At 53.4% G+C, this 20,625-nt stretch overlaps 8 protein-coding genes across 9 annotated transcripts; 7 read left to right on the forward strand and 1 right to left on the reverse strand.

The window, feature by feature from the left end:
• Positions 1-75: 75 nt before the first annotated feature.
• PV07_11691 (uncharacterized protein) lies at positions 76-3,011 on the forward strand. Its single transcript, XM_016399152.1, has 3 exons — positions 76-1,023; positions 1,111-1,527; positions 1,604-3,011. The coding sequence occupies exons 1-3, from the start codon at positions 240-242 to the stop codon at positions 2,677-2,679; spliced, it is 2,277 nt and encodes a 758-aa protein (XP_016243714.1). The 5' UTR covers positions 76-239; the 3' UTR covers positions 2,680-3,011.
• A 1,187-nt stretch (positions 3,012-4,198) lies between these two features.
• On the forward strand, positions 4,199-6,004 carry PV07_11692 (uncharacterized protein). The gene is made up of 2 exons (XM_016399153.1): positions 4,199-5,064; positions 5,119-6,004. The coding sequence occupies exons 1-2, from the start codon at positions 5,017-5,019 to the stop codon at positions 5,509-5,511; spliced, it is 441 nt and encodes a 146-aa protein (XP_016243715.1). The 5' UTR covers positions 4,199-5,016; the 3' UTR covers positions 5,512-6,004.
• A 453-nt stretch (positions 6,005-6,457) lies between these two features.
• Positions 6,458-7,509, reverse strand: PV07_11693 (uncharacterized protein; the record flags this gene model as incomplete). Its single annotated transcript, XM_016399154.1, has 4 exons — positions 6,458-6,560; positions 6,650-6,915; positions 7,016-7,271; positions 7,367-7,509. The coding sequence occupies 4 exons, from the start codon at positions 7,507-7,509 to the stop codon at positions 6,458-6,460; spliced, it is 768 nt and encodes a 255-aa protein (XP_016243716.1).
• An 893-nt stretch (positions 7,510-8,402) lies between these two features.
• PV07_11694 (uncharacterized protein) lies at positions 8,403-10,295 on the forward strand (the record flags this gene model as incomplete). The annotated part of the gene is made up of 5 exons (XM_016399155.1): positions 8,403-8,725; positions 8,795-8,909; positions 8,982-9,299; positions 9,372-10,121; positions 10,185-10,295. The coding sequence occupies 5 exons, from the start codon at positions 8,403-8,405 to the stop codon at positions 10,293-10,295; spliced, it is 1,617 nt and encodes a 538-aa protein (XP_016243717.1).
• A 405-nt stretch (positions 10,296-10,700) lies between these two features.
• Positions 10,701-14,171, forward strand: PV07_11695. Of its 2 annotated transcripts, XM_016399156.1 has the most exons (5): positions 10,701-11,164; positions 11,221-11,908; positions 11,960-12,577; positions 12,639-13,026; positions 13,079-14,171. In XM_016399156.1, the coding sequence occupies exons 1-5, from the start codon at positions 10,864-10,866 to the stop codon at positions 13,751-13,753; spliced, it is 2,670 nt and encodes an 889-aa protein (XP_016243718.1). In that variant the 5' UTR covers positions 10,701-10,863; the 3' UTR covers positions 13,754-14,171. The 2 variants fall into 2 exon arrangements, with proteins under 2 accessions (XP_016243718.1, XP_016243719.1); XM_016399157.1 differs by having other exon boundaries at positions 12,639-14,171.
• Positions 14,172-14,356: 185 nt separating this feature from the next.
• Positions 14,357-15,010, forward strand: PV07_11696 (uncharacterized protein). The gene has a single exon (XM_016399158.1). The coding sequence runs from the start codon at positions 14,646-14,648 to the stop codon at positions 14,979-14,981; it is 336 nt and encodes a 111-aa protein (XP_016243720.1). The 5' UTR covers positions 14,357-14,645; the 3' UTR covers positions 14,982-15,010.
• A 53-nt stretch (positions 15,011-15,063) lies between these two features.
• Positions 15,064-17,097, forward strand: PV07_11697 (uncharacterized protein; the record flags this gene model as incomplete). Its single annotated transcript, XM_016399159.1, has 6 exons — positions 15,064-15,175; positions 15,243-15,959; positions 16,013-16,360; positions 16,411-16,568; positions 16,623-16,697; positions 16,748-17,097. The coding sequence occupies 6 exons, from the start codon at positions 15,064-15,066 to the stop codon at positions 16,934-16,936; spliced, it is 1,599 nt and encodes a 532-aa protein (XP_016243721.1). The 3' UTR covers positions 16,937-17,097.
• Positions 17,098-18,532: 1,435 nt separating this feature from the next.
• PV07_11698 (uncharacterized protein) lies at positions 18,533-20,274 on the forward strand (the record flags this gene model as incomplete). Its single annotated transcript, XM_016399160.1, has 1 exon — positions 18,533-20,274. Exon 1 carries the CDS (start codon positions 18,595-18,597, stop codon positions 20,272-20,274), a length of 1,680 nt encoding a protein of 559 aa, XP_016243722.1. The 5' UTR covers positions 18,533-18,594.
• Between the last annotated feature and the right edge of the window lie 351 nt (positions 20,275-20,625).

Consider the following 20,625-nt stretch of genomic DNA (forward strand, 5'->3'; position numbering starts at 1 on the left):
AGCGATAAGAGAAACCCGCCCCGCGTGGTGTGTCCAAGTCCTGCGCCGTGGGGTAAATCTAGGATAGGCTGAGGAGTAACTTCAGGCCGCGACATCGGTGACCTGTTTGACTTGTACCTTGCTTCGCTGTCAGCTGTCAGTCCTGTCCCTTATCCTAAGAAACATCAACTTCCTTGCAACTCTCTTCCTTACCGACTGTGCCCTCGCCTGCTCTTTTAAATCCTCTTGATGACTGCACCATGAGACCAGGAATCGGCCTTGATAACAATACCGCAGAGCCACCACGCCCTCGCAAGTCGTCCAATGCCGATTCTCATCCGCCCTCAATAGCCAGTGATCGCGACCGCCATAGCAATCCTGCTACTACTTTCTTCCTCTCACGAGATCCTGATGCCTCTGTTAAACCGCACCAGCCCGATCGGAGTGTCGGGGCGCCGTCGTCGACATCTCCCTTGAGCAGCCTGCAGGATACCATTGAAGAAGCCGACCACGATCGGTCATCAGTCAAGCACACCACTGCCAGACAAGCAGAAGGAGCTGGTCCAACAAGGAGTGGGAGTCGACGCCGCTCAACTATCAAACCCGGGACGAACTGTGAACGCTTCCGACGGGGCTCGTCCACCGCGAACCCCGAGACCAATGCTAGCCCTCCTCATCCCCTTCCCGAGAGAGTTGTCACTCCGTCGCCGTTACCTTCACGAGACATTTCTCTACCCGGCAGCCCGAAATCTCTCGCCTCACGGAGATCGGTACAGACCAAATCGTCCGCCAATTCCGACGATGAGTTATTGACTAATGCGGATGAGACTGGCAGTCAGGCAATACTATCTAGTGGTGAAGAAGACGAGAATGAGACCGGAACTGGACGAGGCAGTGGTGTTGAAATGTTGTCTTCAACTGGAGGAGTACAGGACAGCCAGCCGGAACTTATCATGCCAAGCATCAAGATGCCGTCCAGACGACCTTTTACAGAACGGGGAAAGAAATTAGGGAGATTCAAGGTTATGGTTGCTGGTCGGAAAGGTATGTTGCGCTCTTCTTATTCTATGCATGAAGAGACATGCAAAAGTGTAAGGAACGCAGGCTCACTGACTGTACCGCGAACTGCAGGCGTGGGGAAGACCTCTCTCATAAAATCTATCGTCCAACTCTGCGAAGACATTGTCCATGTCGATCCAATTATACCCACGAACTCGTCTCACACTTCGCACCGAACTTCTAACAGTACCTCGGAGGCAATTAACGAAGTTTATGCCTCGACAAAACCGTATCCGGAATGGTGGTCCACAATCGAGGAGTCTCGCATCCTGCGCCGGCGCAAATCAATGGGAGACTCTGTGCTTGAACGGAATGTCTGCTTTGTGGATACCGCTGATTCAGTGAAACTGGAGAGGCTTGTTCACTATGCAGAGCAACAACTCGTGAACGCCATGGTGAGTGTTGATCAACTCACGAGCGAGTTCTCGGGGTTGTTGAGTGGGCGAGGTGCGAGCCAGGTCGACGTGGTGTTGTATTTGATTTCGAAAGGTAAGCGAATGCTTTGCTCCGAATCGATAGGCAATGTTTCAGGAGCTGAGTGGTGATTGATCTTTGTGATCCACAGATACCATGCAAGACGACTGCGAGTGTATTCGCCAGTTGTCTGAATTATGCAACATCATTCCTCTCATTGCAAAGTCGGATCTCCTCACCTTCGAAGATCAGCAATATATCAAACAGACTCTGGACTCTAGCATGTCCAGCTTACCTCGACTCCCGACCTCGCTACCTTCGGCAGCTGAATCAGTCACATCTACCATCAAGACCACCCAACCCGCAGCGACACAGCCAGCAACAGCACCCTACACCGTAACCTCAACAAAGGGTCCCGACCTCGACACCATGGACGCCTCTCTCCTCATGTCCCCCGAATATATCCAACCGCTCCTGCCCTCCGAGCTCAGTTTGCTCGTAGAATCAATATTCGAGCCTGAGACGGTCGCTTACCTACGCCATACCGCTGCGAGGAAACTTGTGACTTGGCACTTAGCACATCCACGATTAACCTCTGTACCATCGCCTTCTCTCCCTTCGCATTCGTACAACACCTCACTGCGGAATTCAACGCTCACCTCTCCGTTACAAACACCACTAAGCACTTCCAACTCTGGGGTTTTGATCCCCGTGGGTTCAGAAGTCTCACTTAACACATCGAACTCTTGGGCACTGGCCAAAGTCGCAGACCACACGCAACGTGAGGAAAGGCTGGCGCAGATACGGCTGAGCAAGTGGGCGAGTGAATTGCAGCTGAGCTTGCAGAGGGAGAGGGAGCGGTATGAGCGGCTTGCACGGGGGGAGAGAGCTGTCTGGCTTGTGGAGAGAATGGGGGAGGAAGTCCGCGACGGCACAATCGTGCCTCTACAGCAGGGAGACAACGCGCAGGCCCTTGTAAGAAAGAGCGACAAAGCCGGCATGGCATATGGTATCGATGTCTTGCCCAGCTATCAAATGCAGGATCCGCTGGGACTTTTAAGATGGCAGGACAGCATGCGCGCGAGGGGATGGATTGCACTGCAAATTGTGGGCAGTTTCGGCGTTGTAGGTGGATTAGCATTCTGGTTGGCGAAGCATTTCGGGGCGACGGGGAGTGTTAACGAATGGTGGACGCAAGGCTGGCATTACTTTGGTTGGCATGATTGATGGATGATGATAATAATGATGATGTCGGCGAGGGCCGCCAGATGCATATGTTCGAAAGCGACAAGCCAATATCAATGCTGCCGCCGATCAATGGGATTATAGAGGACCACCTGGGTTTGCAAAGTGCAAATGCAAGAGCCCCCCTTTGTTCCATGGGTGGGCTTCTCGACCCGTTCGAGCGTTTTGGCCTGTTGCAGAATGAGTTCGTTTCCTGCGCGCCCTTCTCTCGCGCTGGAGTCCGACGATGCTATTACTGGTTTCGTGTTGCCTGACAAGAAAATAGCACGCAACAGGCACCAGCTCGATTATTATTTGATTGTGGCTTGCTTCCCGTACGCTGTGCCAGAAGACCAAAGGTTCACGGTGTCCCAACTCTTAATCAGTGCGGGCTGTTCAGCGTCCTGCGAGTACGTAAGGACCGGTCTTTCAAAGCGAGACGAGATTGGCTTGCATGTTTTGACAGGGCATCATGTAAAAGATTCGTTCGGACTTTGACGCCGGCCATCCTCGGAAAATGGCCCATGGCAGGCCGCATGCAGCTTGACGGACAACCGGACAGCGGGAGGCTTGCATGGACCAAGACCTGGGGCCTGCTCAACGTGACGCTGGACAAGAGGTTGTGAAACACTGGCGTGCATAGTCGAGATCCGATTCCAGGGACGGGGATTTTTAGGGGATGCGATGGAGCTGGGGATTTTCCCTGGAAACTGCTCAAACCGACCAGGCCTTCTGGTTTCCTTCTAGCCTCTCCCCAATCAATCATCCTTGGTGGTCTTGGACTCTTGGTGATCACAGGCGCTGGTGCCAAAGAAGCACAGGGCGAAGAGGACACTAACCACCCATCTCGGTTGGGATCCCTGGTTAGCCAGATTCGTCCAGGGGCGCATGACCGGACTGATAGTCTTTGAAGCCTTTGCAATCTACTCGAGCAGCTTGAGGCCGGAAGGAGGCGCCGGACAACAGAGAAGAGGTGAAGTGTACGTGTACAAGCGGGATCAATGCGTCCCTTACGTAGGTTAGTGGTATGATCAAAGGGCTGGACGCATCGATGAACCGTTTACCTTTTTGCTCCTCGGTTCCCAATTCTGAGTTCTGTGGTAACGGCTGCGGTGCTCAATGGTCAATGGCCACTGGCCATCATGCAGGTCAAGGTCCGGCCACCGCCACGTGGTGGACCAGTTTTCGGGTTCTGGGTTGAATCCTGAAGCAGTGGCTTGACTGGGCAAGCTGCAGGGGCGCAGAAAGAGGGATGGGCGACTCCGGACGATACGAGGGAGACCAGGTACCAGAAGAAACAACGGGCGCTGACTGGCCCAGGGACCAGGCCCTAAAGACTGAACAGGGGAAGAGATTCCGGAGGCTTGCGCCCCCAAAGGAAACAAAAGGTAACCCAGGGCTTCTGGGGCGCCACTGTGGAAGTTGCCCAGGTGTCCACTAAGGGTTAAACAAGCTTGTTTCTAAACCTGGGTAGGCAGCCCTAACAGCTCACCAGCTTGCCAGCTCACCAGCTCAAGAAGAGCCCGACCGCCCGGTGCTGTGCCTGCATCTGTTGATCACTGCTCACTACAGCTGTCATCACCAGACACTTTGGTAGACACGCACGTCCAGACATACACCAAGAGCCTGCATCTCTCTCCCTCCTTTATCTCCCAAGCTATCCTTTTTCTTCCTCCTCTTCTCTTGACGCTACTCCAGGACCTTCGCAACCCAGTCCACTGGAGTGACAAATCTTCCTGATCCATTCCCACTAGCATTACCGCTGACTACTCGGTCCTCTCCCATTCTTCAATCCCGTTCACCGACCTGAGTCAACCCACCTCCCTTGTTATCACTACTCGACATCCCTCAGTATTCACCTTCTGTCCACCTTCACTGCAGCTCTTTATACCGCTACAGCCTCAGATACCAGGTCAACGCCAATCTCGTCGGGTTGCCCAGAGCCACCAAAGATTGAACTCCATCCGCTGGAGTCAGCATTGGCGGTTAGAACGTCTAGTCCGGACTTGACTTTGATCACCAGCGGAATTGCGCTTTCGGGCCACGCTTGCTCATCTCCCACTCCACCGTCACCGCTGGTTGCGACTCGATCCGTGCACACGCAGACTTATTAACCCTTGCTTGCGCCCATTTGTTCTGGAAACATCACTGTTCCTCTCCGCCGCTCTCCCACATTCCCAGAATTTTGGTATTGCAAAATCTGGGTCACTGGGGGAAAGAGCACCGGTGTGTGGCCAGTCCAATCACCAACTTGCCGTCCAACGCATTGGCATCACTTGGCCTCAGTGCTGGGTAAACCACCACACAAACTCGCAACCATAATACCTGTCTGTCGCGGCCATGTCTCGCCGATCTCTTGAATCCCAAAGGCCTATTATGGCTCCCAGCGTAAGTCCGGGATCTTCCACCTTCGCACCGTCGTCCTGTTAACACCTTGAGCAGCTCACTTCGAAGCGTACTTCCAAACGCTACTCAACCTACTCGGCCTCTCCCTCCTTTGCCACCACAACCAGCAATTACTCAAATTCCCAAACTCTCGTTTCCGGCTCCAGCCCTGCAAATATCACAGTCAGTCCCGAGACCGGCATGGCCGAGATCCGCCATCTCACGCAAGGCTTGGACAGACTGGAAAACAAGCGTCTGTCACAGCAACGCTTCGTGCCCTCACAGAAGAAGACTGACGATCTGAGCAAACTGAGCCTGGGTGCAAAGGTTGAGCGCGCACTGGGCAGGAGAATGTCAGACCAAGACGCCGTCCTTCGCGTAAAACGACCCGTCGCGAAGAAGACCAGTCCGTTCTCCATCATTGATGAAAAGGCTGCCCTCAAGATATGAGTGTCGACAAAGCCGGAGGACAATGAAAAGAGGGGTGTCAGCCCTTTCGGAGAGTCGACCTTCCTCTCCAACCACAATGATATTGGGGTCTACATCGAAGTCGAGGCAGTGTACGATGTTCACGCGGGGTCGGTTGTATGAGATTGATGAAGTCATTTCATTTGTGTTGATTGAGATGCCTTTGCCATTGAGATACCATTTCCTACTTACGCTTGCATAAACGCTTGGTTGGACCGGCGTGGTTTGGGGTTATCCACTGTTGCTCAGTTCTGGGTTAGGGGTTGAGGAGCGAGTCCTTCTCATCTTCATATCGCTGCTCCTGGGAGTAAGATATCGGGTTGGACCAGCAGTTGATCATCGTGGTGGTGTGGCCATGAGAAGATGTGGCACAGATTGGGAAAGGCAGAATGTTAGTCCTTGTTTACACTGTGGTCACCCGAGATCAGACAGCGTAGTAATGAGAAATGCCTACCAGGTAACCCTTTTGAGAGCAGTGTGTCTCGAGGTTTCTCCCGATTCTGGGGTAGAATCCTTCGCCTTGGCGAGCTCGACAATCCCTTGGCACATCTCGCAACCTACACCAGTAACGGGGATTGTTGGGAGCGAGATATGGAGTGGATGTTTGCAGTAGACATTTGACGCACCACTCGGCCGAGATTGTCTCGAAATGTGCAACTCTGAGAATCAGTGCGGCCTGTCCCAAGATCTCCTATCTATCTATCGATTTTATAAACCTCAAGGAACTTTTCCAACCTCTCACTCGACGGATTATCTCCATATTACCCTTGTTCGAGAAACAATCTACCTATCGAGAATCGTCCGCCCCAGCCGAGTGCCGTACGACAAACGTTCTATTGAAAGGGGCAGCACCATGTGTAAGGCCAGCTACAGCAGGCGGTGCAAAAAGAAAAGGGGCCAACCCAGATCAGCGGTTACGGATCTCTTCTCACTTCTCCAGGTATTCCTCGAACCATTGCAAAGCCTGCAAGAAAGATGCTTCCTTCGCGTACAGCTGTGTGCGATCCTTCAGGTCTCCGCGCACCGCGAAGCTGGAAGAGTGTGGGCAGTTAGCGCGGGTCCGTTCGACTGCGGCTGAGAAAATTCGATCTGGGTCTCCATTGCGAGAAAAGGGACTTACCCGTGCGCAACCCCGCCGTACAGGTTTATCTGGTAAGGAAGGCCCAAGGATTTCAAGATTTCCTCGCTTTCATGACGCTTCTCGGGCGGGAAGACGTGGTCGTTCTCGGCCGCGGCGATGGCGAAGGGTCCCTTGATGCCTTGCAGCTCGTCCTTCTCGATGAGGCTTGGATGTGCGGCGTATCCTACGTCGATTTGCGCTTGATCCGGACGCAGATAGCGAACGACGTATTTGGCTCCGAAACAGTATCCCATCGCGCCGATTTTCTGTTGCTTTGCGTCAGAGATTTTGACAGGGGAAAATCTTTATCTCCTTGGTAACCAGATAAACAAAGCAAAGGGAGACCCGCAAAAGGATTCCACGTACTTTGCAGTGGTACTTCGCTCGCATCTCGGACAAACACGTCTCGACGATCGGGTCAACGGTGGATGGGCCGTGTCCGATGCCTTTGGCACTGTACCCACCCGCAAACCATTTGGGGATATCGAGCTCGCCGATTTTGTTCAGCTCAATGGCGTCGCCGTAAAAGAGGTCAGGCATCACCACGAAGTACCCGTTGGCGGCGAGTTGATCGACCATCAGTTGCGAGTTGATTGATCGGTGGCCAATGACATCGGTCAAGCTGTTTTTTTTAGAGTTGTCATTGCACATCAGTAAAAAGGCGTCTAAGTTGCTTGGGCAGGACTGGTGATTGCGGAAGCCGTCAGAGAAACGTACAAGAGGATCGCTTTGTCCGTGGACTTGTTCTCGGGGTATTTGACGTAGACCTCGAAATCCTTCCATTGTTCAATTTGACCCGTCGCTTCGCCCTCGTGCTTGAACCCCCTGTAGCAGCAGGTACTTGGTCCGTGGGAAGTCATCTTGGCGGGTATGAGAAGTGGGTGGTCAATGGGAGATGGGGGAGATTCTAAAGGATTAGGTCGTCTTCACAATATCGCTCGCTCTTGATTGAAGAAAGAGCAGTCGCGAGCGTCAAGTCTTCTTTTAAAGCCTTCTGCAGTTGTGGACTTCGAAACAACAATTGTAGGGACGCGCGATAGACTGCGAAGGGGCTACCCACTTCACCTGTCTCCGTTATCTCCATGACCATTTTGACGGACTTTGAGAACAGATATCTCCTCGCATTTGGGCACTGGAGATTCCGGGTCGAATCGAGCTCATATCTAGTGGATGTAGCGAGAATCCATCTGAAAGCATCGACGTAGACACCCATCTCCCCCGGCAAAGGCGTCGGCGCGCGAGAAGATCCCGGACCGCGATCGAGGTTAAGGCGATCCTTTTCTAGTGAGACCCGTCAGTCGATCAGTTAGTTTTCTCTACTCGTGCAGGGGATCATGAGCTTCTGCACGGTGGCTGTCGAGATGTCAAGGTTTGGCTGCACATGAAGAGAGACGTGATTGGTCCCGCTTGTGGGTGCCCCACCAGTTGATCCACTTTTTACGACTCGCACTAACCCAAATCACGGAGAAGTGGTTGTTTAAAAGACCGAGGGGCGCCTCGTTCTCGTCCAGCCCACGGTAAGAGTAAATGGACACCGGTGCATCAAGGAGATGCCTGACCTCATGCCTATTCAGATGTCTCCGGAAATATGTCAACGCGTCTTTTATGGAGATCTCGCGGCCTCTTTCAGATGTTTATAAATGCTCGTGCCAAGGCAAGAAAGCATGTGTTCTACTATGTCGACGCAGCCTTGTTTGGCAACCACTGTATCACTATATACCGGCATTGATATTCCTCCTTGAAGGCGAAGCTCATGGCTCCAACCAACACCAGAGACCAAGACAACAGAGATGTCGAGGTTCCCGTAGCCATTGACTCGCAAGATGGCATTCCTCCGCAAATACCCATCCAGTCCGATCTGCCCGAAAATGAAGCCTCGTCGCAGAACGGGTCTGCAGAAAAAACGAGACGCCGGCGAAAAGCCAGCACGTTGAAGAGGGATGTGCTCCCAGAGCAAGACCTCGACAAGGGCATCGTCGGGTGGGAAGGACAAGATGATCCAGAGAATCCGCGGAACTACACCCCAATGCGAAAATGGACTATTCTTTCCCTCGTGAGCTCAATGACACTGATTAGGTATGTACAGCACCCCATACTGGCTTGGTGCACGATGATCTGACATGGACGGGGTTTTCAAACCGATAGCCCATTTGCGTCTTCCGTTTTTGCGCCTGCTGTTCGCTTCGCCAACGTCGACTTTCACAACACTTCAACGATATTGGGCACTTTCGTTGTCTCGTCATATGTCCTTGGTTACGCGGTATTGTCCTCCAGTCTTCTTAAATACAGAAAGCCATGTGTATTCGCTCGGTCCTGACAGTGCTTTCTATAGATCGGCCCACTATTCCTCTCCCCCCTCAGCGAGATATACGGTCGAAGGATCATCTTGACCATTGCCTCGTTACATTTCGTGGTGTGGCAAATTGGCTGCGCATTGGCGCCCAACATCTCGTCCTTGATCGTCTTCCGGGTGCTCACAGGCATCGGGGGGTCTGCTTGCTTGACTATCGGCGGTGGAACGATAGCAGATCTGTTCGAAAAGGAACAGCGTGGGCTGGCTATGTCAATCTTCTCTGCTGGTCCTCTGTTTGGGCCGGTCCTTGGTCCAATTTGTGGAGGTTTCATCGCGCAGGGGGCGGGATGGAGATGGGTAGGTTCTCTAGGCCACTTGCCCACTGCTCCATGTGTTACGGGTTGATCTAACTCATATGTGGCCCCGCAGGTCTTCTGGACTCTCTTGATCGTCGCAGGTACATGCACGGGGTTCATACTCGTCTTCTACCGCGAAACCAACCACGCAGTCCTCATCCGCCACAAGACCAACCGCCTTGCAAAAGAGCTGGAACGGGAGGACCTGACAAGTTGCTATGACAAAACGTTGGGCAAACACTCTACAAGAACTCTCCTCGGGCGCAGCTTGTTTAGGCCTCTAAAACTGCTATTTCTGTCCCCGGTCGTTGCCCTATTGGCCATCTACGTTGCGCTGATATACGGATGCCTTTACTTGCTCTTCACAACAGTCACCACCGTCTTTGAGAAGACGTATCACTGGAGTCCAGACTTGACTGGTCTCGCCTACATTGGCTTGGGGCTGGGCCTGCTCTGTGGGCAGGCCCTGTTTGGCTTTACAAGCGACCGGATCATCGTCCGCCTCACGAACCTCAATAACGGCGTCTACCAGCCCGAGATGCGACTGACAATGTGCCTGCTTTTTGCTTTCTTCGTGCCCATATCCTTCTTTTGGTATGGGTGGTCGATCAAGGCAAAGGTCCATTGGATCGTCCCCATCATCGGCCTGTTCCCGTTCGGATTTGGCATGATCGGGATCTTCACGTCCATCCAAACGTACATCATCGACTCGTACTCCCAGTATGCGGCTTCTGGAATAGCTTCGGTGACGGTGACGAGATCCTTTTTTGGGGCGTTTCTTCCACTCGCGGGGCCTTCACTGTATCAGAGTCTCGGATATGGGGTAAGTTCTCCCTGTGAACATGGAGTTTGTCCAAGCCTGATGACGATACTGACTTGAATGTAGTGGGGAAATTCTATGCTTGGGTTTATTACTCTCGCTTTGATTCCAGCACCAGTGCTCCTACGGCAATACGGCGGTCTTCTGAGAGAACGTCACCCTGTAAATTTAGAATAGCCGTGACCATAGAATCATTAAGGTTTGATCGAGTTGGATGGTGTTTCCGTAGGTGGCGTGTTGGAAGATACATGGTAGCATATTTGGGGGGATCTATGCGGTGTAAATAATATACAAGTAGCGAGTTAGAACTTGGAGTTTGGCGGCGTCCGGCTGGCTAGAACGTGCTTTAGGATATTTAATTACAGGGCTAAGACAAGCATCCTCAGTGCCTAAATCGTGCCTACCGCAACAGTTTCCCGGCGTTAGCGGACTTATTCTATTAGGGTGCATTCCGCCCACGGCTGCCCGGAGGAACCCATGGCTTAATTAATCACGCATGAAGTCACCAGCCCGGGCGCCGCTAAGTCGTTTCTTCCTCCAGGTGGGACTTCTTGTCATCAATTGCTACTCGACCCTCCATACCTCACACCGCAACCATCACCCCATATTTTCGTCTTCTGCCTTTGCGCTGTTTAGAGACGAAGCTCAACTTCCAGACAGACATTTAAATCGAGGTATTCTCATGTCCTATGTCTCGTGGATATGACTCCATCCTCCGTATGATCTTCGCATTCTCACGAAGTACATGGTGAATGAAGCCATGGTCAATGAACACTTACTCGATACTATGCGGCCCTCATCTAACCAGGGTTCCCAGCTTCAGAATAATGGAACTGTGAAAGAGACACAAGATGGCACAGATATCCGCTACACCGTTGCTGATAGCGATCCTGGACAATCGCACGCCGCACGTCCCGAGCTCAACATGAAGAAGCGCGAGGCGCAAACCCTCCATCCTGTCCCGAGAGCCTGCAGTTCCTGCCGAGAGCGGAAGATTAAATGTGACAGAAAGAGTCCATGCAAGCACTGTGCGATATCCTTTCAAGGTCAGCCAAAGACGAGACGAATATTGTTTCTCCTCCAAAATCCCTAACTTTGTTAGACTGTATCTATCCAGAACCGCGTCGCAGGAAGAGAAAATGCCTTCGTACTGCTGAGCACGTGGAGTCTCTCAAGACCAGGATTGAAGCTTTGGAGTCATGCATCAAAAACTTGGTTCGGCCAGCAGACCCGACCCGCACGTCGCCCGCGTCAGAGGGTCAATTGGCCGGACATTCTAGCCCACATCACCCCTCTGAACATTCTCCAGAGTACTCGGACGAAGATATCTCCTGGGCGGCGCCCAAATTCATCCTCACGCGACACGCAACTGAGGAAGCCGAGGATGGATTTCAGGGATACTCTGGAGACCGAGCATTCATCCAACGGATGCGAGAAAAGATCAAAAACTGGCCGGGCGACAATGTTCGTTCACGAATACGCCCCCCAATGAGGCCAGTTGCAAAACTATTTGATTGTGATTACTCTCTTGCGGCCTCCGCCTGCCTCCCCTCCAAAGAGAGGGCTCGTGCCTTGGTGGACGCTGCGGTGGAATCATATTCTCTTTTCCCCATCCTACATCGACCGACCTTCGACCGCTCCTTTGAGAACATGTACGCAATACCACCCAGTGACTATACGGCCGAACAGCTGCGCTTCCTGCCTCTTCTCTATGCACTTCTTGCTCTGGGGTGTATGTTCATTCAGTTAGACTCCATGGAGTCCTCTCGTGAGCAAGAGATCACCGAAGGGTAAGTTTGCCACGTTATCAAGTGCATATCTCTCAAGCTAACTTCAGACAGGCTGCATTACTTTGCTGCCAGCCGTGCCTTTATCGACATTAGCGACTGTACAGATGAAAGATCCCTCCAAACAATGATTTTCCTCATCCTTTTCACTGTAGGCACCGCTCGTGCAGGAACCTGTTACTCATACGTGACTCATGCACTGACGCTTGCCCTCCGAATGGGTCTACATCGCTCCAAATCTAAATATGACGATCTAATCGGCCGGGAAGTTGGAAAGCGGATTTTCTGGGTGTTGAGACTTCTGAGCAACTACTTCGCAACCGCGTGCGGCATGCCCAGGCTCTTGAGCGACGAGAATGTCGACCAAGATTTGCCGGTGGAAGTTAATGATGCCTACATCACGAAAACGGTCATTTCACCTCAACCTCCGGATGAAGTCTGTACAATAGCGGGTCTGAATGCCATCATCGCCCTTCACAAGATCTTGGAACAGGTTGTAAGGGAGATATATCCGCCCAGAGGGATCAGCAAAACGCACGGAACACAGGCCGCAACATATCTGGTCAGCATTGAGAAAGTTAGAGATATTGAGAGAGCTCTCAAAAGGTGGATGGAGAGTCTGCCGTTTGGGTTCCGTCTGAATTCCCACTCGGCACCCAGATCCTTGCTGCGGTAGGCATGTCCTCTTCTAGGTGTAAGAAGGCTAAGAACTCACTGACTTTACCTGATTCAGGACGCAATATCTACTTCGCATGTCGCATGCTCACGTTCAGCTCTACCTCTACAGACCTTTCCTGCATTACCTCTCCAAAGCCTCGACTCAAACCATATCTTCGTCCAACATCGCTTTTTCTCCGTATGCAGTGGCCTGCGTTCAAGCGTGTCACACTATATTGAGTTTTTGCGGAGAAATGTACAGAAGGGACCTTCTCCAAGGTGGAGGCTTTCCTATCTTGCACATGGTCTTCGGATCTGTCGTGACACTCATTTTCATCATTATCGATTCTGCCGACTGGGAAGGAAAGGAATCCGCTTTCAAGGATATATCAATCGGCCGAAAGGCGATCGCCTTCCTTGCGAAATGCAACAACGCTGCCGATAGAGCCCATACCATCCTAGAGGTCAGTGTGGATTCCTTTGTCATTTTCCATTCGTGGGCTGATATCTCGGAAGACTATGATTTCTCTGCTCCCTGCAGAATTTGCAGAGACTCGAGAGCGCCTGCAGCGGCAAGGGCCGACAGTCAATGATTTGGCCGTCGGAGATTATGATGGAGCCAATGTGTCTCTTAGGGGCTTCAGTACGAATAGTCGAGGCTTAGCAGGGGTGCCCATCGATGAGATGGGTGCCAACTTTCCCATTCCAACACAGTTTGGTCGTCCAATGGCGTCAACCGGGCATTCGCTCGCATCCGACGAACAGATGAAAGGCAACACACCAGAACGTCAACCATTTACGATATCACCGCCAGGTGCCCCATATACACCCATGTCAAGCGGGAGGGCTGAAGATGGGACATTTTCAACATCGTTCCATCCGGAGGCCATGCAGGAAAACTTGCAGAGTCACTTGCCCCCACAACCCACCATGCCGTTTACTTTGCAAAGCGGGAGCGTTGATACGAGGATCAATCCCCCTCTTTATGGAGACCCCACCACTGAATTCCTTGAAGCACAGCATTTTAACTTCTCTACCAATTATCTTGGAGACGTGTGGAGCAGTATGAATCAGTTTCCGGAACCTATTGCTTCGGATCAGGATGTCAATGGACTTCAGATGATGGATGTGCCCAACTTAATGAACTTCCAGCAGGGTGGGGATTTATTCAACTTCGACTATCTACCTTGATGATTGAGATGATTTGGAGCCTCCCAAAGCTAGGTTTTTGCGCTCCAATTCAGCCGCTGTTATGGATAAATACCGCATAATGTGAATGTCTGAATCTTGGGTCACAATTCGCCTACACCGTTAACCCCAATTATCGATATCAGCAAGATGTTGCCATGTATTCGGTAGAGGATAAGCGATTGCGACTTCGGCTCACGTTCCGGCACTGGCTTCTATAATACTATTTCCTCCTTCTACCTATACTGGTATTTCTTGCCTTTGTTTTTGCTCAAATCGTCCAAACGCGAGACTGTGGAGGTGTCGCTTTCCCCTTATCGACTTATCAGACGACGGGACCAGCGTTCAGGGTCGGTCAAAGACATCGCTGGACAGACAATGTAGGGAGATCCTTCCGGATTTATGGCTCTCTGATTCGTCGACAGACGAACACGCTTGTTTATTTCTGGGATAGTTGCTCTATCCATCACAGCTTTATCCAACGACCATCAAACTTGCCGTCGTTCCTCTTGCAGCGGCGAATCGCCGGGCCAGGTGACCCCAGCGCGAAACAATGAGAGGCGGCAGTTATCATCTGCGTGTCTCTGCTATGCCTCCGCATGTGGGGCAGATTCGTTGGTATTGCACGCAGTGCGCAGCAGAAAGTTGCAAACATTGGAGGTAAGAAGATCCTTTGACCAGCAATGGAGGACATGGAGAACTGGCCAGCCAAGTTCGCGATAGAAGCCAAACTCCCATCTCTAGACGGACGGCAGGCGAGAGTCTTTTTCAAAAGCCTGGGAGCTTTAGTGATCCTCGCTACTCCCACTTACCCAGTCATATTTTGTCACCCACTAAGCTCTGAATATGTCGTCGAAGAGAAATCCCACATTCTGGGGCATCTCGAAACCAGCACATGAGTGGTCCAGTCAGATCAAGAACGAGGTCGGATGTTTATCCTCCCCACATGCGGAGGAGACTTGTGTCGATGCAAGGGCGAATCCGAGCGGTACTGCGTGCTACAAGTCCAATTGCTTCTTTCGTCCAGGCTTCGAGCTTGATAGCGGCTGAGATAACGAAGGAAATGATCGAAGCTGCCTCGCTAAGCTCCACATGTGGACGTCCAACCTCGGAAGGGGAAGAAACCAAGCCCGTTCGATCTCTGACCCAGGAACGCATCTCTCACGTCAAGTTTGTGGAGGGATCCCCAGGTTTGGCTGGAGTGTTGTGGAGGGAACAAGAGTACATATAATCCTGGGAGCCCCTGCGCGCGAATGAGAGCTGACTCAAGGGAGGGAAAAACAACCTTTCATCTGTTATCGAACAGTATCAACATGTCGGAGGTTCCACACACCAGCCAAGTCACGCTGCCAGTGACGTCCCTTTGGGCCAATCGCAAATGCTTGATCATTGCTTGCATTGTTGCGACTGCCAATACTCAGTATGGTTAGTGGACGCCCTCGGGCTCTGACTTTGATGAGCAACAGGCGACTGACATGGAGGAGCTGTAAAGGCTTCGACAGCGCCGCAATTGGTGCTCTCCAGGCAATGCCCGGCTTTCTGAAAGTATTTGGCTTCCCGGATCCGACCAGCCCGGGTGGCTATGGGATTGACAGCACTTTCCAACAATTGATCGGCTCGCTCTTGACGCTCGGTGCCTTTCTCTCGTCCATCCTCGCTGGAGCTTTCGGTGCCTTCTACGGTCGCAAAACCGCGCTTTGGTTGGCCTGCATCATGAACTGCGTTGGATTGGCCATTCAAATTGGCACCACAAATAAGGGGGTGATATATCTTGGTCGAATTGTCCTTGGATTTTCAAATGGGTTCCTCGTCACCTTCTCGAACATCTATACAGCCGAAATCGCACCGGCTCATCTCAGAGGAGTGATGGTTGCTCTCTTTGCCTATTGGGTCAATATTGGTGCCATCCTGGGCACCATTGTCGACAACTATACCAAGGATCGTCTGGACAAAGGCTCTTATCAGATCCCGATCGGGAGTCTTTATATCGTGCCGGTCCTTCTGGGCATCGGGCTTTTCTTTGTTCCTGAGACCCCTCGGTGGCTGTTGCACCATAACAAAGAGAGCCAGGCTCGAAAGTCCCTGCAGACGTTACGCGCAGACTCGCTGGCCCCCGAGTATTTTGAACTCGAATGGGCAGAAATCATTCGCGGTGTCGAGGAAGAAAGAAGGACTGCAAAGTCTGTGGGGCTTTTGGATATGTTTCGCGGTGAGTGATGCTGCCTGGTGCGGATATGACTTTTGCGGCTGATTTTGACCAAGGTGCCGACTTGCGAAGGACGCTTTTGTGCTGGGGTACTATCTTGACCCAAGCAGGTAGCGGCTCTTGGTTCCCGATTGCGTACCAAACGTACTTCTTCCAGATTGCCGGGATCAAACAAGCTTTCCAGTACTCGATCATGATCACCTGCATCGGGTTCGTCGGGGTCAACTGCGGCATGTACGCCATGCGCCATCTGGTTGGCCGAAGGTTCATCTGTATCTTTGGGTCGATCGTGACGAGTCTCTGCTTCCTTGGAATGGCCATTGCGCAGAGTGTCTCACCTTTTACCATTGAGACTGGCAAGGTCACAGTGGCGATGGTCGCCATTTGGGGTTTCTTCTACAACGGTTCGCACCCACGCATTTCCCATGTGGAGTGGTCCTGCTGACTTGGCCAGGCTGTGTCGGCGCCGCGACGTATCCTGTGGCCACAGAGCTGGTGAGCTCCCGCCTCCGTGCGTGGACTGTCGGGTCGGCAACCTCGATCCAATATGTTTTCGCATGGCTCACCAGTTTCTGCACGCCCTATTTCATCAACCCCACCGATCTGAATTGGGTGAGTAAAGACAGAATCAAAAAAGATTCGAGTCTGTTTACTGATATTTTCCAGGGCCCCCGGTATGGTTACATCTGGTTTGGGAGTAACATTGTTTGCGCAATCTTCTACTTCCTTTGCATCCCAGAGGTAAGAACATAACCCAAGTTACAAATCCGGCCTTGGCTGATCGAGAGCAGTTGAAAGGGAGATCACTGGAGGAGATTGACGAGCTCTTCGAGAAGCGAGTCGGCGTCTTCAAGTTCAAGACGTATCAGACCGAGATCCAAGAAAAGGCGTTGCACGACGTCCAAGTCAACACTGGAGCTTTCTTGGACAAGAAGCCAGCGGTCACCCATGTCGAAGAATCGGCAGAAAAGGTGGAATGAGCGCAGTACACCTAATGGCGGAGCCGGGTCTTTTGGACGCCCCAACTACCCCGGAATCGTCGATTGAGACACCACCTGGGGATGCTGACCGGTTGTTCCCCGGTCAAGTCTTCGGCCGAAGACTCGATACAAAGATCCAGAAGAATGATCCTGGACCTGGGAGGATCTGTGTATAGGACACGAGGCTCTCTAAAGCCGTTTAAATCCATACAGCACTGTCAGCCGTGCAAAGAATCGAAAATTTGTGGCCCTCTCTCAGATAAGACTCCCTTGCTGATGCGTCTTCTCCAATCGCAAAGAAATGCCTTGTTGATCCTTAGCTCGCTTCTTGCCCGGTTTTCAACGAGAAACTTTCGAGAAGCTACAACGGCGGTAGCCGCGCTCGCGGTGAGAAACGGTGTCGCTCTTTCGCCGGCAAGCCGGTGTCGATCAAGACCTTCATTCTCGATCCTCACATCCACGTCTCTGCAGCGAACCTTACTATCCCTACCCCAGACCGCTTGCCCTTCCCCCCCCATCTCTTTCAGCATCCCTCTGCCTGCTCAGTCTCGTCGATCTTCGGAACCCACTTTGTCCTCAGGCTGGCGTAGTATTCGACGCTCGGCGCAAGCTGGTCCCTCACGTGCGGGTCGTCCAGCGTGCCCAGCTGCAGGCTCAGCATGCCGGCGTACTTGTCCGCGGCCCCGGTCCTCCACACGGTGGTGCTGCAGACGCCGCAGAAGTGCAGGGTCTGGATGGAGCCGTCCGAGGTCTGCGGGTACGAATATGTCTGGTGCGTCGTCGGGTCCGACGCCGACAGCAGCTTGAACTGCTTGTCGAGCAGGAAGATGCCCGTGCTGAACATGGTCGAGGTGGACTTGTGGCATTGTCCGCAGTGGCAGGTGAGCTGTTGCTTGGTAAGCCCTCTCTCTTATAATAAGAATAATAATGGCGGGGTACAAGTCTTACGATCTTCAACGGCTCCCCTTCGTATTCGTACCTGATCTTGCCGCAGAGGCAGCCGCCGGAGGGCATATTGAAACAAGAGGCTGAGTTGGTCTGTCAGTCTCGTGAGTGAAGATGGTCGATAGAAGGCAACCAGACCTTTGAATATAGGGATGAGTATGCTTTAATATGCTCAAGGAGTCGGCACGACAGGGTTGAGGTGCTTTGTAACTCCAATGGAAACCGCGCGTCTCTCGACACCAGCACTCCTTAGAATGCTTGCTCATTCCTGGTGGATATCCGGCCAGAATCCCTCCTGCAGCAAACCCTTGCTCCCTTGGCTTTCGCTACCAACAAGGCACCTCTTGGTAGCTTCGGTCTTCAACGTCAGGTCCGAGGAGCCTCGTCTGCGGAGAGATCCCCACTTTTCTTCCCAATGCGGCAGCAGCTGGCGCCTAGTGGAGCGAACAGCCCATGACTAAGCATGCATCTTTACGTAAGCGAGCGACTGTATCTCCACTTCGCTGCTGCGCTCTTCGAATTCTCAGGAGATAACAGCACAGAGCCGAGCCAGAGATCGTCTTTGCAGGCTGGAATAATTTCCGATCGGAGATCCATTATTGATGACATTTTTGTTGGTTGTGAAAGATTGGCGCAGTCGATACTCTCTCTTCGAATGTGTAACGCAGCTGGTTGAGTGAAGTAGACCCCAACCAGGCGGGAAACATGCGGCGATGAGCAGAGGTCGCGACAGGCCAGTGACCTTCGTCTTCGAGGCCCAAGGGAGGTCGTCTGGCCTCAACAAGTCGACCATCAACGCACACGTTGCTCGACAGGCACATCAACGGCGGCGGGAAAAGCAATCCGCTCTGCGGGCAGAGGGACGCAGCGACGACAACGACGAGAAGAGAACAGCACAGCAGCCGTCTCCGACAGGGACTTCTCCCCCCCGCACAGAAGACTATGACAGCGGTTACGAGAGCGGCATCCCCTCCCCGGTGGTCCTGGCGGGGAATTCTGATCCATTCTCGTCCAAGGCCATCGTCGTCACGCCCGAAGTCAACCGCCTCCTGGTCTTCACGCGGGATTTCATTCTCCCCGCAGTGCACGTCAACGAGTCCTCGGTCGCGGGCGGCCGATTGCACATAGACCGCTTTTGGAGGGACAGTGTCCGAGGGCTCGACGACGGCGGCGTGGCGGGCTACGCCTACCTCGCGCGCGCGGCGGCGATTCTCGCGAATCTGACGCCCCGGGATCGCTCGAGCATCATGGCCCTGCAGTACCTCGGCAAAGCGACGAGCAACCTGAGGAAATCCATCATGGACAGACCCGGCGCGCAGGCCGATGCGTGGGACGTGTATGCGCTCTTTTGCGCCGAGATAGCGGCGGGCAACCTGGAGGCTGCGGCCGTGCATGGGACGATGCTGAGGCGACTCCTCCAGCCCGTCGGGAGGACCGTGCACGCCGAGCGACGGCTCTTGATGGTGGTCTTGCAGCAGGACATCACACGGGCGTGCCTCTCCCTGACGCGGCCGTCGTTCGACCTGTACCGGTGGGCCGAGGAGAACCTCCCGGCCCGGATCACCGACGACCTGAACAAGGACGGCAACGAGGACCACCCTTCGGCATTCCCCTTCTCGTCGGCAGACCTGTCTCCCTCGTTGTCCCCCGCCCTGCGCTCCGTCTTTCTCGGCGTGCGCGAGTGGCTCGACGCCCTGGGCATCGTCATGCTCAACCGCAACCTGTTGAACCTCGCACTGCTGATCAACGGGGCCATGAAGATCATGGTGCTCGAGGGCCACCTGCTCAACCACCATCTCGACCGCATGCACGAATGGGAACTCGCCAGGTCCTCCTCCGCCGCCGCCGCCGCCGCCGCCACGGCGCTGGCCGAGGCCTGCATGAGCCTGGCCGCGCTGTACTGGGTGCGCCGGGCCGCGCACGAGAGGATGGACGCGGGCTCGAAGCTCGAGGAAGCCGGCTCGTGGGCCTTTGACATGAGCCGCGCCGTCGCGACCGCGCTGCGCGACCTCGACGCCCGGATCCTCCAGCTGGAAACGTCGCCCTTCCGCCCCCCGGCCGAGACGCAGGTGCGGTCGGCCCAAGACAGGCTCTGGTGTTTGTACGTGGGGACCATGGCCGAGTGCAATGTCCGCGTGCAGAGGCAGGGGCCGCAGGGGCAGGGCCAGGTCTCCTCGCCGCCCGCGCCCGAGCACGGCGGCTGTGATTCCGAGGACTGTTGTTACCACGGGCCGCGCCTCGTCCAGCTCGCGACTGCCGAGATGCGTCTGTCCGCGTGGCCCGAGATCGAGCGCGTGCTGCAGCGCTACTTGTACATTGACATGATCAGCCTGAAGACGAAAAGATGGTTCGCGAATCAAACGTCACGGCCGCCAGGCTTGTTGCTTTCTTGACTCTCTCTGTCTCTCTCTCTCTCTCACAGTTCCCGCCCATCTTCTTCTCGAGTTTCTCTTCTTCTTTCTTCTTGTCCTCCTCTCGTGTTTCCGCCACTACCTCCTCTCCCTTTGGTGGGTGCCATTTACTGTTAATTTGGACTGCCGCGTCCCAGTCACAGGCACACAGCCTCGCGCGTGACGGCGTCCGCCTTTGTCCTCCAGATGGGACTAGCCCCAGAACTGTGAGGTTCCCTAGTGAGCAATGAATAGGACGACGAGAGGGACCGGTCCTTGAACAATTTAGTGTCACGTACGGTTTGCCGTCCGTATGTCTCAAATCTAATAGTCGAGGATGTCAGCGATTGACTC

This window comes from Cladophialophora immunda (assembly GCF_000835495.1).
Source record: "Cladophialophora immunda strain CBS 83496 unplaced genomic scaffold supercont1.7, whole genome shotgun sequence".
Classification (NCBI taxonomy): domain Eukaryota; kingdom Fungi; phylum Ascomycota; class Eurotiomycetes; order Chaetothyriales; family Herpotrichiellaceae; genus Cladophialophora; species Cladophialophora immunda.